We start from the raw sequence: 15,482 nt of genomic DNA, 5'->3' as shown, positions 1-15,482 counted from the left end.
TGCGGCATGGCAAGCCGTTCTTACTCGCTCACAATGGGCTCACAGACCGCCAACTTCACTCCCTCCTCTTCATCCCGACTCTCCTGCGATATCCGCTGCATTGAACGAGATACTCATCTTGATTGTCCGCGACTTCGTGTTATCATGGTACCGCGGGATCTCGAGTTCTCCGTCCTTTCCGACTGCTGTGTCGGCGACGATGCATAGCTCAGTTCAGCGGTTGCTCACCCGTGCTGCGAACCTCGATTTACCTGCATTGGTCGTTAGACGCATAATGCCAGAGGTCACTGCGCACATTGAGCAGTTCCGTCAGTCTGAGATTGCGCTTCGAGGCGCAGGCTTGGAACGGCGTTTAACCCAGTCGGAAGAACTCGACATCCTACTCGCGAGCCGATATGCCAGTCGAGGTGGAGGAAAGCTCCATTCTGCTGTGGACAACCTTTCGTCTACGTTCACAAAGCAGACTGAAGAGAACCACCTACGAAGTCTCGTGGATAGGGCGTTGCCATACATTCTTCCCGAGAAAGAGGCAGGGAGCGAATGTGTCAAGATTGTTGTGCGGGAGATTGTTGCATGTTCGGTCCTATATCCGGTCGTGGATATGCTAGCGGACCCCGACTTCTGGAATCGTATGATCAATCAAGTGGTAGGTGGTCAGCTATATGTGCATGTTCACGCGCTAATATATTATCAGGCGGGAGAGGCCATTCGTCAACAGTAAGTCGTTATGGATTCTTCGAACGAGAGACTTGTTTTCACGCTGATCCTGTCAGGAAGCTCATCTCTAAAGTCCGTAACGTTCTCGAGACTCAGCTGCCTCGTTCCCCGAGACAGACGATGGAACCTCTATTGCCCACGGCCGATAGAATCACCATTCGGACAGACGCAAGACACTTCGAGTCTTTCCTACGGAGCATCAGTCGCTGCTCGTCTCTCTTGGACGCTCGTCGCTTGAAGAACGATATTATGGGAGAGATCAGACGCACCAGGACTGTGCTAGGTTCGCACACTAAATCTTTGTACTGGCCATTTGCTGATGCATCGCAGCCAGCCACGAAAACGAAGATTGGATCAACGGCGAAAAGACAGAAGACATTGTGGCCTTCCTTGATCGTCTATACACTGCTAAGCGCAAGGTCGAGAAGCGTATAGCTGCCCTGGGCGGAGAACCCGACACAGTACGTGGCATGTTATTCTTAGCCGATTTGTGTTGCGGAGACGCTGCATGCAGGAACCACTTTCAACGTCCCCAAAGCCCTTCGCCGAATCACGAATATCTTTGCGCGACGTCCTCACCAATCCGACATCTCTTTCATACTTCATGGAGTTCATGGATCGGCGAAAACGTTCTCTACTCGTTCAGTTTTGGCTCACAGTCGAAAGCTTCAAGAACCCACTTGAGTCCGTGGACTCGGGGAGCGAAAGCGATGACGACGAGCCCATACGCGATCCTACAATGTCAACGACACTGAAAGAAGACATTGTGATGATGAATGAGCTCTACTTTTCTGGAGCTGTTACGGACCCGGCACTCTCGGTTATCTCTCAGAAGCATGTCAGTACCATCCGTTCATTTGGTGTAGAAGACGATATCCCAACCACAGCCGCTGAGAGGCGAGTGCGAAGAAGCGTCATGCTTGCGCAGAGACAGATCGAGCGTGCAATGGAAGAGCAGGATTTTGATGATTTCCAGCGGTCAGAGCTCTGGTTTCGAGTCATTGGAGACAGCGACCTCTCTGCCAGCATGGGTTCTGTCAACCAGTCACGAGCTCGCGTTCCCGTAGCCCAGGAGGACGATAACCAACGCCTTCGCGCGAAAGGTCGTTCTGAGACCGCCCCAGTGATATTCCCCTCTCCACTGGGGTTTTTCCACGTGCAGGAACCGTCCAGCCCAACTGCTGCGGCCTCTCCAGCTACAATAACACATCCCCAGGGTCTCATACGCTCCTCCCCGTCCGATCTCGAGCTTTTAATGTCGCCTGCTGCCGAAGGAGGCTTTTCGTCATCTCGCGCACCTCTCTTCGATGATCCAGACGACGTCAAATTCGACGCTGCATTGGAAGCGCACTCGCAGCGCATAGAAGCTATTCAGGCGGCCCTTACAGACATCATCGCTCTGGACCAGCACGAGAGCTCGCTAGATGGCCCCGGCGCGGGTGGCAGCATGTCTGACAGCATTACTCTCTCTGCTCTCAGCACCAGCTCGCGTCCCGCCTTGGAGAACGCGCGGCCAGATAACGGTTCGGACGACGAGGGCGATATAGAAGACAGGCCCGAAGACCAGGACCAACAGCACAGCTCATTCCAGTTGGCTGGCCCCGGAGACCTTCACCTCTCTCACGAGATTGTGCGACTCGGCGACAAAATTTCCAGTCTGCAGACGCAAGAGGGCATGCTTGACACGCTGATCAAGAAAGCCGAGCTGACGGGCGATGAGCAGGAGCTTAAGCTCTTGCAAAAGTCAAAGTCTTCGCTTGCACGTGAAATCCGCGAACTCAACTTCCAGAAGAGTCAGTACGAGCAGCAGGAGTCAGCCAACCGTCTTGTATCGAACCGCACGAAGATCGCGATTGTCAATAGTACCGTTGGCGAGGAGAGTGGCAAGTCGGTAGTCAGATATCTCATCGAGGTGCAGCAACTTGCGACGGACGGGACATTCGCTTCTGGGTGGGTCGTGGCAAGGAGGTATAACGAGTTCTTCAACATGCATAATAAGCTTCGGGAGAAGTATGCCGCCGTCCGTGCGTTAGACTTCCCAGGGAAGCGGCTTGTCACATCGCTCTCGAATAGCTTTGTTGATTCCAGGCGCATAGCGCTGGAGAAGTACATGCAGGTATGTTCTTTCTAATGGATTAACGCACCATCAACTCAATGCTAGTTATATTTTACAGAGCTTGATTGCGTTACCAGCGGTCTGCGAGAGCTCTGAACTCTGCGTATTCCTCTCTCGTGACTCGCCTTTCATGGCTGCTCCATCTCCCCTGTCGGGCGGTGACAAAGCTATGCAGGGTGCGAATTTCCCCGGCAAGCGTTTCGTACGCACGATGTACAAGTCCGTCGCAGACAGCATCGACGACATGTTCTTTGGGCCATCTATGCTCGACGTCATAATTCAGCGACTGACGTCTCAGGCTGCGGAAGTCGTCGGGATTGTCGGCAGTGGCGTGCATGACGAGGATCTCGTCGCTCAGGCGTTGCGCGCCTCGAGCAGGGCAGCGTCTGAGGATAATTTGCTGCAGCTTCCCGGCGACTTGAAGCCCTTGGAGGGCGAGACGAGCACATCATCGTTTTCATCTCCGATCTGCGACCTTGTACTGGCCGTGTTTGAGCTGAACAAGAAGAACAATTGGTTGAGGAGGCAGGCAATCGTCATCATCTTGCAGCAGGTCTTTGGTGGTACTATCGAGCGGTGAGTGGTGCTTCTCTTATCTCGACTGTGACTCATGCGCTGACTATCATGCAGTAAATTGCGTGAAACCGCGAAGGCGTTCCTAGACGAGCCCCACCTACTGTCTTACATCAGCATATTCCGGAATTCGCTCTGGGAAGGTGGACGGCTGAGAGCGGGAGGGCCACCTCGTACTGCAGAGGAGAAGCTGCGTACTCGCGATGAGGCGAACCGTAAATTGTCCGCGCTGATACCAGGTTTGTTTTTGGTCGTTTTCCCCAAGATTGTCCTGTTGTTCACAAGGACGTAGATTTGGGAGCCAACATGATCGGGCGTTCTAACGCTCGACGCGGTGCTCGACGCCTCTTCGCCGTCCTGCAGAACCGTCGACTAAATCAGCACTTGATATATACCATAGTAGATGAGGTGAGTATAATGAAGCTGCTGTGATATCTCGGCACGGCCGACTGAGTATACTTGCTAGGTATTTTCCGCTTTGTTCCCTGAGCAATGACCCTCATGATCCTAGCTTACACTTCTCGATACCCCGTGTTTCTCTGGTGTATTTTATATCTATATGATGTACGGCCCGAGGCAACGTGAGCTTGTCTAGATTACACGTTTTCTGGAGATATTCGTAGCAACCCAGCAGTCCCTTAGCTGCGACATCATAACATCCGGGTATGGCGTGCGAGTGGAATGTCGGCTCTTCAGCACTACACAGAGCGTAGAGGATGCGCAACGCTTTGCTAGGACAGCTCGTCTTTGAAGAAATCTGAGACCATACCGGTCGTCATTATCGTGGTTGACATGGGTTGTCTATATGCTAGATCCTGAGTAATGATAATAGGCGTATATGCGACAACCTTTCAGGCTTTGATACCATCGAAAGGCTACGAGACCTGAAGTATAAAATCTAAGCTGAGTAGGGCTGGTGGTAGGGAAGTGGGTGTGCTCTATATTATGAAATAGTACTAGTATTCGGATATCCTACTATGGCAGAATGAGTACAACTTCACAAAAGAATATATTTGCGCACCTTTTAACATCCAGGTTCTCTTACGCCCGAGGCTCTCCAACGCTCCATTTGGCGAAGTCGACCACCTCCAGTCCACCTTCCTCTTCAATACCATGAGAGCTCGCCCACTGTCTGAATGCCTCCTTAACCTTAGCACCGTTTGAGTCGGGATACATCATGAACTGTTGTTCGTAGAGCGCGCAGTCGTCCTCCTGGCCCTCTAGTGGCTTGAGTGTCGTGGTTGGAAACCCAACAATCTGGCGGGCCAGCGAACGTTCAAGCCTCACGAGGTCTTGCCGGAAGGCTTGGGCCGCGATGAGCTCACCCAGCTTGGCAGACTTCAGGGCCAGCACTGCCAAGGTGCCAACTTGGCCGTGATTAGGATTGCTGACAGAGCCGTGGCAATATGAGGCGACGCGTAGGCCGAGACCCTGGGCCAGTGGGTCCTGCACGACGGCAACGGCCCGTCCAAGCGTGATCATCTCGCCAAAGCGTGCGATGCTGTCGTGAATTGCGCTGCTGACAGTGACGTCTGTCGCTTGTTGCTCGCCGTCAGACGAAATTAACGGCGCGTCTTTGAGTAGTTGAAGCGGGACGGGTCTGATGAGGTCGCCTGAGTTCTGCGCTTCCGCAATGAAGGCTGCAGTGTGGGCAATATTGGCGACGAGCGCGTCGAAGCGAGCGTTGCGTCCGACGAAGTCTGTTTCGCAGTTGACTTCGACCATGGCAGCCCTGACGCCACCCTTGCCCTTGCCTGTGCCGTCTCCGACGCCACGCGAGAGTATGGAGACTCCGACCATACCCTGCTTGGTCGCGCGGTCGGCGAGTTTCTCAGCTTTCTTCGCCCCGGACTTGACGAGGTCCTCCTGAAGCCATTTGAACGCCGCGTTTATGTCGTTGTTCGAGGCAGCGAGGGCTTCACGGGCCTTACTGATGGAGACCTCAGTGAGCTTGCGCAGCTCAGCAATGAGCTTGACGGGGACGTTCGGCGGTGTCGACGTCGAATAAAGGCGGAGCGAGGGCAGGGCGACGCGGGTAAGCATGATGGTTGTAGATGAACGCGCCGGGCTAGCTTCAACTTCCGAGGCACGCGTTTTGATCCCGCCGCTTCATCAAACTCGCCTCCATAAAATTCCTTCTTCCTCCTGCCGTCATTCTCGCTCCTCATCTCACTTGCTCACTTTCTCAGGGGGGGGGGCGAAAATGGATTTCAAAGTTCCATCAGCGATCCCTCAAGACCTACAAATCATCCAGGACTTGATAGGGGAGCTGCCGCCCCCGCCAGTGAGCAAACTCGCGACACCAGAGCCTGTGCCCCGAAGTGACATCGACGACTCTGTTGGCTCTTCGGACGCTGAAAATGATACGGACAGCGAGAGGGAGGTCGAAGAGAATATTCTTGGGCAGCTGGACTCGGACTCGGAGAGTACACCGCCTATGTACGTTCTGCGTTAGTCCGCACTCCATACTGGTAGAACTGAGCGATTCGTGCTAGGGATAATCCAGGGGACACCACCAGTGATTCTGACTCCACGTCAGACACGGACAGTGAGTCTGAGAAAGAGGCTTCGACCTCCCCAAAACAGTCCAAGGTCGAGGATCTCGCCATGGATGATGAAGAGGATGGAGGGGCAGTGGTGTCCCCCGACCAAGTTCGGACCAAGAACGAAGCCTCTGAGATCCAAATTGTCGTTCCCGAGGTTGACCATATTGAGGAGCATGAAAACATAGAGAAAGTCGGCGAGATCTCGAGCATTGTCGACAAAGTCGTTATAGTGAAAGGGCTTCCTCAGCAGGTACAAGGCAGAGTTTCAGACAGAGCTCTCGATTCCGATACTCTTCTCGTGTTTGAAGATAGAATCGTTCTTGGTTATGTGAGCAGCTTTTCTTCCATGCCGAAATTGCTGCTTAATTACTTTCCCTCAGATCTGGGAAACGTTTGGACCAACTAGCCAGCCATTCTACCGAGTGCAGTTCAACAATGCTTATCCTCCGGACGCTGAGAAAGTTCAAATTGGTCGTGAAATCTTCCACGTCCCTGCACGGAGCAAGTTTATCTCAGTCAGCTATCTAAAGCAGATGTTCAAGGGAAGCGATGCAAGCAACGCTCATGATGAGGAACCTGTGGATGACGAACTTGAGTTTTCCGACGACGAAGCGGAGAGAGAATACAAGCGTGCGCTGAAGGAGAGGTCGGTTTCATGTTATCACTTCCGAGCACACGATCTCAACATTTGACAGACGCGCTGGCATCGATCCCGCTTCAAAGCAAAGAACCCTGTCTCTAAGAGATGCTGACATGCTGGATGAACTTTATGGCGCAAGTCCCTACGATAACCCCTACGACGACATGGACCTAGGCGCTGGACCCTCGCGCCCTCCACCTCTCAAGTATGACGATCCCTATTCAGACTCCTACGGTCTCCCAGATCCACCACTCGCGACTAGCTCCGCGGATACTAGATCGGAATCAGACTTGCCGCGAACTCACCAGGATAGGACTGCTGGTCATGGTCGTGGTCGTGGGAAGGCTGCTAGTCGAGAGTCTTTCGGACGAGATCGTGGTCGTGGTCGTGGTCGTGGTCGGGACCGTCCAAGAGACCGAGGCAGAGGACGCGGACGTGGGAGAGGTGGCGGAGCTGCTAGTTCTTGGGGTGGTCACCAAGGTACGAGCTCATCAGAGGAGTACAGTGCCCGGATATCTCGACCGCTGTCGCCCACGTCTGCCGCGATTGCCCGCGCGACGGGGCAACACGCCGAAGGCGGCGTGCATGCTGAGGCTCGCCAGGGTATGGGTGTCACCTCAGCGCCTGTGGACAACGGCTGGGGCTACCAGCAGTACCCTGGTCAGATGGACTACAGCTATGGGTACCAGCAACCATTCGTCCAGCCACACATCAACCCGCGCTTTGCGTCACAGTTCGGGATGGATTTTTCGTATGCAGCGCAAGCACAGTCGATGCAGTATGCTGGGTATTCTCAGTACGGCATAGGATACACTGGCGAACATGCATCCACAGGCGAGTGGGTAGGAAACTCAGCTCAGAGCGGGGGCGACGTCCAACACCAAAATGACACTTCATAGAACATGCAGTATCCTCATTATCACCTCTAGCAGTCACTATAATGCATCGCAAGTTCCTGATCTTGAATACCGTTCCCTGTGTGCGGCCAATGGTCGAACTTACTGATCTTCATGAGCGCTCACTATAATGTTAGGTTGCTGGCTTCACACCTCAGAGGCGGTCTTCAGCATTCGACTTTCGACGTCAACGTCAACGCCAACGTGCACATCGGCATTGACCTCGGGCATCACTCCTCATCAGATGGTGGACGGTTCTGTCGTGTGTCCCCATCCAGCCGCAAGTCAGCGATCAGTAGTTCGGTTCGTCAAGCCTGTCTTGTGAATGGTAATCTGCCCGTGTCGGATGGCACTGCGCTCCTTCCCCTTGATGTATCATTACCGCTACCGTCTGTTAGCAGGGGCCAACGACCCTGCTAGTACTTAGGCATTAAGACTCCGAGATGGTTGCTCTTTCGCCCCGCACAAGCACTACACGCACTTGTACTCATGACCTCCGTCGTCGACGTCCTTCACGAAACTCGTGCGACTTTTGAGAAGCTGGCCAGCGGGTCGTGTCCACAAGTCTTTGATACCCAGTACTGCAATGCCAGCCTCTTGAGTGTATACGAGGTGTGCATCTTAGCTGATTAGAGGCTATGTGTTCGCATTAATGCTCGTCAATGCTCCTTTTTGCAGCAAGCCACAGCTATACCAACGCAGAAAGAGCAGGACTTCAAGCTTCACCGGCTATACTTTGCTTTGGTGCGTCACTTTAAACCATCACCACGAGTGGGTACCTTCGCACCTCTATTGTTCGTTCTGTAACGTCGCTGTTGCAGATGAGAAGAGCTGTACTACCTTATGTTTGTGCCAAAATTCGACACGTTCTTCCTCGAGTCGTGGCAGAGTGTGAGACGTTTCACGATGACAACGGCTCCCTTCGAAATTTTTTTTTGTCTCTCCACTCCCCTCTGGAGCAACGTATCGTTTCGGCAAGATCGCTCTTGAACACCAACATGAACTATACGACGGCACGAAAATCCGGTCAGGAATTGCTTGCTAAGCATGTATGTCAATCATGGACTTCGATTTTCGTTGCCGCTGTTATTGCCTTCCGCTCAGCTAATGCAAGAGATCACCTAGATCGAGCCGGAGAAAGTGAAGGCTTCAGGCATAGCTGAGACAGAGATGAGATTCATTTCGGACACGTCAAATGAAAACATGGGCCCATGTATTCAGAATGTGAGGTTCTTTCGTCAATCCTACTCGCTCCGGCGCAGACAGAGGGAGGCAGGATTACGATCCTTCTGCCAGCTGCCTCGGGAATGTCATGATACCACCATGAGTACTTATACTCACCCTTGACTACGTCTGATAACTTGCATCTAATCCGTGCGTCCAGACTGCAGCCGCATCTGTCTCTCTGCTTGCCTCTCTGTTTGGTTAGGATGATCAGACACGTCTGCCGTAAAGGCTGGTATTTGATCTCTCAGCGTGCAGTATCGTATGGACGATGAGAAGAAGGACGTTGGATCCACGACTCAGATCCATGAGTTCAAGTTCGAAGATAGGGAAGTGTACGTGGGATGATGACGTGCACCGATGCACCGATTAATACACGATAATTTACCACAAGATACTAGGATAAAGCTTTAACATATACCTAGCAACCGTGTAGAATCAAACACACAAAAGACATTTTGCACACATATAAATGCACATTTTCTTGGCTTGGAATATACGGATCACGTTGACGCGTTGCGCCCACCCGTGCGGCCGCCACCAGCTCGACGCTTTCCCCCACGCGCAGAACGCTTCGTGTTGCGCCTCGCTTGGCACGGGTCACATACCCACGACCCTTCGGGCGCGACGGTGAGGCCGATGCACGCAAGGTGGAACTGAGGGGGATGTCATTAGCACGCGTCGCAGGCAGCGCAGGGCGCATACACTTACCCATTCCTTTTCGCAGTTTTCGTCATCGCATGCGATCATCTCGCCAAAGCTAACGCGGTCGCAGACGCAGTATGTCCTGCCGTCGTCTCCGTCCCCGTCGGCATCGCCGGCCGCAGCGTCTGTGTCGACGTCCTGCACCACCGACGCTGCGGCGCTGTTCACGAAGTTCCGCGCGACGGGCATGCCGGGGCCTTCAAGCTGTCCGGTCGCCCACTCGCTGATGCCGTTGCTTTCATACGTTGTGCCGTTGGAGTACGGCGCGGGTAGCGACGGGTGCGACGACGACGGCGGGTGGCGGAACTCCGGGCGGTTGTCGTCGATGTTCGCAAGGGCGTTCTGCCCTCGCGACCGCTTCACAGAGGACGCGGTACTTGCTGCACGCTGCGATGTGTTTTGACGTGACATCGGAGGGGGGAGGGCGGACTGGGGAAGGTGGGATTGCACCGAAAGGACAGACTCGGTGGGGGATGCGGCGCGATCGGTTCTGCAAGAGGCACCATGAACGCCTGAAACAAAGTAAAGCGCCGTACTACGCACTTTCTACGACCATTACGGGCCCTGGACGCGTCTCCTGTCTTTGGCTTCGCGGGACTCCGGATTGGGTCACCATCGTCGGCGGCAACCCGCTTCCTTTTGTTCGGGGTGGCCTCCATCACTGCGCCGTTCGAGAGCAATGCCGATCGCCTCTGTCGTCTGCCGCCCTCGCCAGCTATCCCCGCTGGCACATAGTGACGTGTGGCAACGTGCGGGTACACCGTCTTCCGCGAGAGCATGCCCGCCATCTGCCCGTACTCGGGCTCGGGCATGTGCTGCAGGAGGCTCGTCATGTGTGCCTTGTGACTCTTGAGGCCGTCGGCGGCGTGGCAGGCAACGCGTATCTTATCGTCGGCGCCGGGTTTGAGCCTGCTCACCTCGTCCGCGATCTCGGCGAGTAGCCAGAGGCGGTCCTCCTTCGAGGAACTGCGATTCTCGATCATGTTGGTGAGCTCGATGACCTTGGAGGTCACGGAGGTCATGGAAGAGGATAGCACGGCGTCCAGCTCGCGCAGGTCGGCGAAGTTGCGCGAGAGGTCGAGGGGGACAGAGTCAAGGGTGTGCGTGTACTCCTGGAGAATGGCGAGCGAATGTGCCGTCTTCTGGGGTGTGCTCGAGGACGCTGCCGGGGGTACTGGGGAGCGGGGTGGTCCCATAGAGGTCATGGCTGCCGATAACAACGTCTAGAGCGCAGAATGCGCAGGTCTGAGCCCGTAGTGGATCTGGTGAAAGGCAAACTCTGGCTGCAGACCATGGCCCGTGCGCAACTCGCACTCTCTTTTCGGCAAAGGCGCTTACTTACCCAGTAGATCCTGAACCCCGATCGCCCATTGCCAAGCGCCGGAAATGGTTCTCGTCTGTTCTCTCGCAGGCCCAAGCAGATTTCGGCTTTCACAATTCTCCTGCACAACCTATGTACTTTCTCTCCCGGGGGTAATTGAACTGTAATAAATTCGTGCTAGGATCTCTTCGTTTTGTGCGCTATTCGCTGTGTCGCTGCAAGGCCTCATCTACCGCGCGTCTCACCTCGCGAACAGTCCCTTCTTTAGTCCGCCATATGCCCCATTCGCCCTCACCACCTATACCCATTCCCATACCCTCGGGCTTGTAGGCCATCTCTGATGGTACCCATCCCCCGGCGCTGAAGTGTATTTCCCGCAGGCCCAGTGGCAGCAAGGCGTCGAGGATGACGCCAACCGTCTTCGGATTAATTCCAGATCCAGGCAGGATACTTATCGAACAGGACTTGTGCTCGTTTACTGAGTTTATCCTGAAGAGTTCTTCGAGGACTTCCAGCGACTGCGCCGACGGCGCTGTCTTGCCATGCCCGCTGGTCAGGACCCGCGTAATACCAGGTATGGTCTTAACTGTGCGAAAAGCTTGTACGACGCCTTTAACGATAAAATCCTCGATAATGGGAAGGAATGCTACCTTCTTCCAAATTTAGTGTCATGTCAATCGCCCTGTGGAAGCAAACTGAAGCACGAATGTTTTCAGTGTCCACGTTGCTCTTGTTCATATGACAGACCAACCCTCCATCGGCCGAGCTGCTGCTGCGAGTCTACCGCGTCGTGAGTCTTACCGACTCTCATGGACGATAAACCTACTGAATCGTTGCCTTTATGTCGATTGCTGCGTCCTTTGTCAAAGCTCCGAATACTACTCCATCCGCTTTCAAGGCGTTGAAAACGGATATGTCCTCGAGCATGACTTGGAGCTCAAATTTGGTGTACACGAAGTCCCCCACGCGAGGTCTGATCATGACCATGAGGGGGACGTTCGGCACAGCTTCCCTGACAGCTTTGTAGAGACCTACGCTGGGGGTTGTCCCGCCGCCCAAGGCGAGGTTACCACAAAGCTCGAGACGGTCGGCTCCCCCTTTGACAGCTCTAATTCGTAAACATGAGTTTAGCGGGACCATGATAACCGATGCTTCAACGAACGCAGTCGCAGATTCGACGGAGTCTGCACAGACCTCGATGAGTATTCGCGACATCTGGGGATTTGTTCGAGGATTGACGTCGGCGGACTGTCGACAGTGGTAGGATCTGAATCTACCCTGCCGATCGAGGAGGACTCCAGGAACGCGCAGTCTGCTGGACCTGATCGGTAATGTTACTAAATACGGTATGTTTTGATCGAAGATGCTGATCGAGTGATCAGGGACGAAAGCGGGATAAGAATTATTAAAGCCTCAGGCCACGGAAAACGCGTCTATCGACGTGCTTTGCGATAATCCCGCCCGGCCTCCACAGGATTGACGGTGCAATGTGGCAGAAGGCGCTTCATGCTGAGGGTTAGAGCGAAAGCAGAGCGCCGCGGCGCGCGGTGTCCTCTACTGGCAGCCCATTCTTGTTAGCACGATACTCACGTCTGCTGTGATCGACGCACGGCCCGACGAGGCGACGCAAGCGAGTGCCCGCGTTATGCACGTTGCGGTCGTCGGGGACGTCGTCCGGCAAAGGCGGCGGCAGCTGCGGTGCCGCTGTTCGAAGTACGACGCCGGGGCGGGCTCGATCGGACGGACGGACTACGCCTTTCCCTGCCGATCGGCTCTCGGTGCTCAAGCTCAAGGCCTGACAGGACCCCTGACATTGGGCGGAGAGGCCTGATCCTGATTTTCGCCTGACCACGCTTTTTTATCCGCACAAAATTTCGGCCCTCTGGCCCAAAAATGTACGGATTTTCCTCCGGCCCCGGCCTGACGGCCGGGTTTGGATGCGGATCAGTCACCAAGCCTCCACATCTTCAATAACTCGTGCCGTTCTGTGTCCATAGACATCCCTGTAGTACAACTAACATCTCTATATACAATAAACTAAGTTTCTGTCTCACCTTCGTCACCATCTTCTGCCGCCACTGCCGCCGCCGCTCTCTTCTCCCCTCGCCTCCGGAAAGTATCGAGGGCCTTCACGGCAGCTTCAATCCTGGAACGGGAGAGGGCATCGTTTAGCTTATAGAACACTTTGTATGTGATGCTGTTCAGGCTAACCATCTTGCGATCATATGAAAAAGTCGGGATTTCACCGGGAAGGGTGCGCAAGAAATGATCAGATGGGGCGTGAGCGCGAGGCGGCTACCAGCAAGTACAACGGCGGGTGTGTCAGAGGCATGATAGATTTGTCTTATCCCTATCCACTCGGCGGGGTTCCAGCTTGCCTCGACGGCAGCTTCGCTGTCGGAATCAACTTCGACTGTGCTGCCAGGAGCCATTGACGGAGGCAGGAGCAACAGCTTGCAGCGGCATGCCAACTTGGGCAACTCAGGACAGAAGCAAAGTGACTCTATCCTAGCTCTGACTGTCCCCTCGAGTAGCATACAGGTGTACAGACACAGGAATAACATATTTTATTTGCTCCTTCACTTGCATTCTTCATTCTTACTTGCCTATCGTAGGTGAATACTGACAGCGGTGCGATCTGAATAGCCACGAGAACGATAACCGATTCCCGGTTGGGGCACACTTTGTATTAAATGTTGCACTATATATGGAAAAACCACCAATATCGACGAGGAAAGTGTCTCAAATATATATATATATATAACCCTCGGCACCAGCCAAATAAGGCTGCTAACGTGCCCCAAAAATTCGTATACGGACGGTCCTTAGGCCTGGTAGAGCGGCCGCTGGCGCGGTACGGATTATTCCTCAGGCCCCTCCGCCTAATGTCAGGGGTCCTGGCCTGACTGACGTTAAATTTAGCAAGCTCGGGCTCGGACTACTGTCGAGGCGGAGCGTCGGTTGACTGCGCGCGGCGCAATGGAAGTTAATCTGCCTGCGCAGGCACGACCGCATAGAGATTATGTCGGCGCGACTTCAGTTATCTGAGAATCAGATATGCAATGTTGGTTTTTTTCTGAGACAGTCTGGCATGTTACAGTGCTTTGCAGGCCAATCTGCAGTCGCCGAAAATTTTACGCGTATTTGTCCCGTACAAATTAATGCCATAACAGTCTTGAATCAGTCACAGCAGAATGAGTCACAGCGGAGAACTCTTGCAATGCATAATGTCCAGGTGCGAAGGTCATTTATATTCGGCCATACTCTCCGGGCTTCAACCTCATCGAGGAAGTATCCCACGGCATCAATCCCTGGCTTCACTGCCATGAATCTGAGGCGGTAGATGCTGCTGTCCGACTGTGGCTTATACACCAAGCTGCGATGGCAACAGCCCTTAAATTGTGCTGAATTTTGCAGAAAGCCGGTGCTTATGCTTCAGTTATACATAAAGTTGCTTCACCTCCAAATCCTTCGCCAGACTCTGCCTCGGCGTGCTGGAATAAATAACTGTGACTGTCCGTGACTCCCGGTGACTGACCTGGTACTACTTATGGTATTAATTTGTACGGGACAAACACGCACAAAGTTTTCGGCGACTGCAGATTGGCCTGCAAAGCACTGTATATAATACATGTCTCAAGATTAGCAACGTCACGCGTCACAGCAGTTGATTGCTAGTTTCTGTGCAAGTTGCACCTGCGGCGGCGGTTTCTTATTAGGCCTTAGGTCACAAGTCACACATGGCCAGTTGCCCGTTGCAAAGTGTCACGTTTCGCCCTCGGTTGCTACCATACGTTCCTCTACAGTACTCTCCATCCGGCAATATTTTCTACACCAAAATATTTTGCATCCAACGCTGGTACAAGCAAGCCTCTGGGCTCGCAGTACTGAACACATAGCTTCGACTGTGTCATCCGTGGAAAACTAGGCATGTCACGTCAGAAAACGGTTCGTCATGAAGCAAGCACACGTTACATGAAACGTACAGTGAGCTCGACGGCCGTTTAAGCAGTGACCTGTTTGACCCGTGTCCTGAATGTGTCGAACATGTTTCCAAGTCAGATCAAGTCAGAACCGCGCGGACTCGCCCCCGAGGGTGTCATGAATATTACACAATCCGGATGGTTCTCCCGGATTCCATAGTATTCTTTCACTTTCTATACACCTCCGTATATTCGTAGGATATTCTAGGTATTCAGTCTGACATGTATATAAGGAGCCTGCACTGCTCAATAACAAGCCAGACTTGAGCTGGTCTTTCCTCACCTATTTTCCTCTCGTCTGTCTTCTCAGCTTCGTCGTAGCCCAGTCCAGTTGGATTGTAGGTTGCTGACATTAGCTCGAGTCTCCACCAACTGCCCTACGACGATCCTCGTTACTCTCACACCAACCATCACCTAGCTCCACACGACGATCCATCTCATTTACCTAACCGAAATCTCACCCCAATCCTAACCCTATCGACTCTACCGCATCAAGACCCCGGGAACCCTTTTTCGTGCACTTGCACATAACCACTTCCCTATCCAATCCCTGGTAATCCCTTGCTCCGTTGGAGCTCGACCAGGTCGTGTTTGTATTGGATTCGTGCCCCGGCCTACCATAGCTGGCGCTAAACGTGTTGCGCAGTGCACACGGTTATCCTGAGTACGACGTGGCAACCGGCTGAGGCTGGGCGTCGGAAAAGAGACAAAGCTTCGTATCGGCGATCCCTACCCCGGGCGTCGGACCGAGAGAGACATAA

General features: G+C 53.7%; 5 protein-coding genes across 5 annotated transcripts; 2 read left to right on the top strand and 3 right to left on the bottom strand.

Annotated features, from left to right (window-relative positions):
• Positions 1 to 13: 13 nt before the first annotated feature.
• PHACADRAFT_248287 (uncharacterized protein) lies at positions 14 to 4,026 on the top strand. Its single transcript, XM_007390943.1, has 9 exons — positions 14 to 646; positions 695 to 717; positions 774 to 1,000; positions 1,048 to 1,178; positions 1,232 to 2,833; positions 2,892 to 3,409; positions 3,464 to 3,645; positions 3,699 to 3,814; positions 3,873 to 4,026. Exons 1-9 carry the CDS (start codon positions 200 to 202, stop codon positions 3,900 to 3,902), a joined length of 3,276 nt encoding a protein of 1,091 aa, XP_007391005.1. The 5' UTR covers positions 14 to 199; the 3' UTR covers positions 3,903 to 4,026.
• Positions 4,027 to 4,394: 368 nt separating this feature from the next.
• Positions 4,395 to 5,447, bottom strand: PHACADRAFT_248286 (uncharacterized protein). Its single transcript, XM_007390942.1, has one exon. It carries the CDS (start codon positions 5,204 to 5,206, stop codon positions 4,448 to 4,450), a length of 759 nt encoding a protein of 252 aa, XP_007391004.1. The 5' UTR covers positions 5,207 to 5,447; the 3' UTR covers positions 4,395 to 4,447.
• Positions 5,448 to 5,609: 162 nt separating this feature from the next.
• PHACADRAFT_248285 (uncharacterized protein) lies at positions 5,610 to 7,529 on the top strand (the record flags this gene model as incomplete). The annotated part of the gene is made up of 4 exons (XM_007390941.1): positions 5,610 to 5,845; positions 5,902 to 6,280; positions 6,333 to 6,598; positions 6,648 to 7,529. 4 exons carry the CDS (start codon positions 5,610 to 5,612, stop codon positions 7,489 to 7,491), a joined length of 1,725 nt encoding a protein of 574 aa, XP_007391003.1. The 3' UTR covers positions 7,492 to 7,529.
• Positions 7,530 to 9,053: 1,524 nt separating this feature from the next.
• On the bottom strand, positions 9,054 to 10,684 carry PHACADRAFT_248284 (uncharacterized protein; the record flags this gene model as incomplete). Its single annotated transcript, XM_007390940.1, has 3 exons — positions 9,961 to 10,684; positions 9,424 to 9,907; positions 9,054 to 9,368 (listed from the first exon to the last, which is right to left on the bottom strand). A coding segment is annotated over exon 1 (596 nt), but the record flags the coding sequence as incomplete, so codon positions are not given.
• Positions 10,685 to 10,823: 139 nt separating this feature from the next.
• On the bottom strand, positions 10,824 to 12,328 carry PHACADRAFT_248282 (uncharacterized protein). Its single transcript, XM_007390939.1, has one exon. It carries the CDS (start codon positions 11,951 to 11,953, stop codon positions 11,561 to 11,563), a length of 393 nt encoding a protein of 130 aa, XP_007391001.1. The 5' UTR covers positions 11,954 to 12,328; the 3' UTR covers positions 10,824 to 11,560.
• Positions 12,329 to 15,482: the final 3,154 nt, after the last annotated feature.

Source organism: Phanerochaete carnosa (assembly GCF_000300595.1).
Source record: "Phanerochaete carnosa HHB-10118-sp unplaced genomic scaffold PHACAscaffold_1, whole genome shotgun sequence".
Classification (NCBI taxonomy): Eukaryota; Fungi; Basidiomycota; class Agaricomycetes; order Polyporales; family Phanerochaetaceae; genus Phanerochaete; species Phanerochaete carnosa.
The sequence above is the reverse complement of the archived record's forward strand: the minus strand, read 5'-3'. Positions and strand labels throughout refer to the sequence as shown.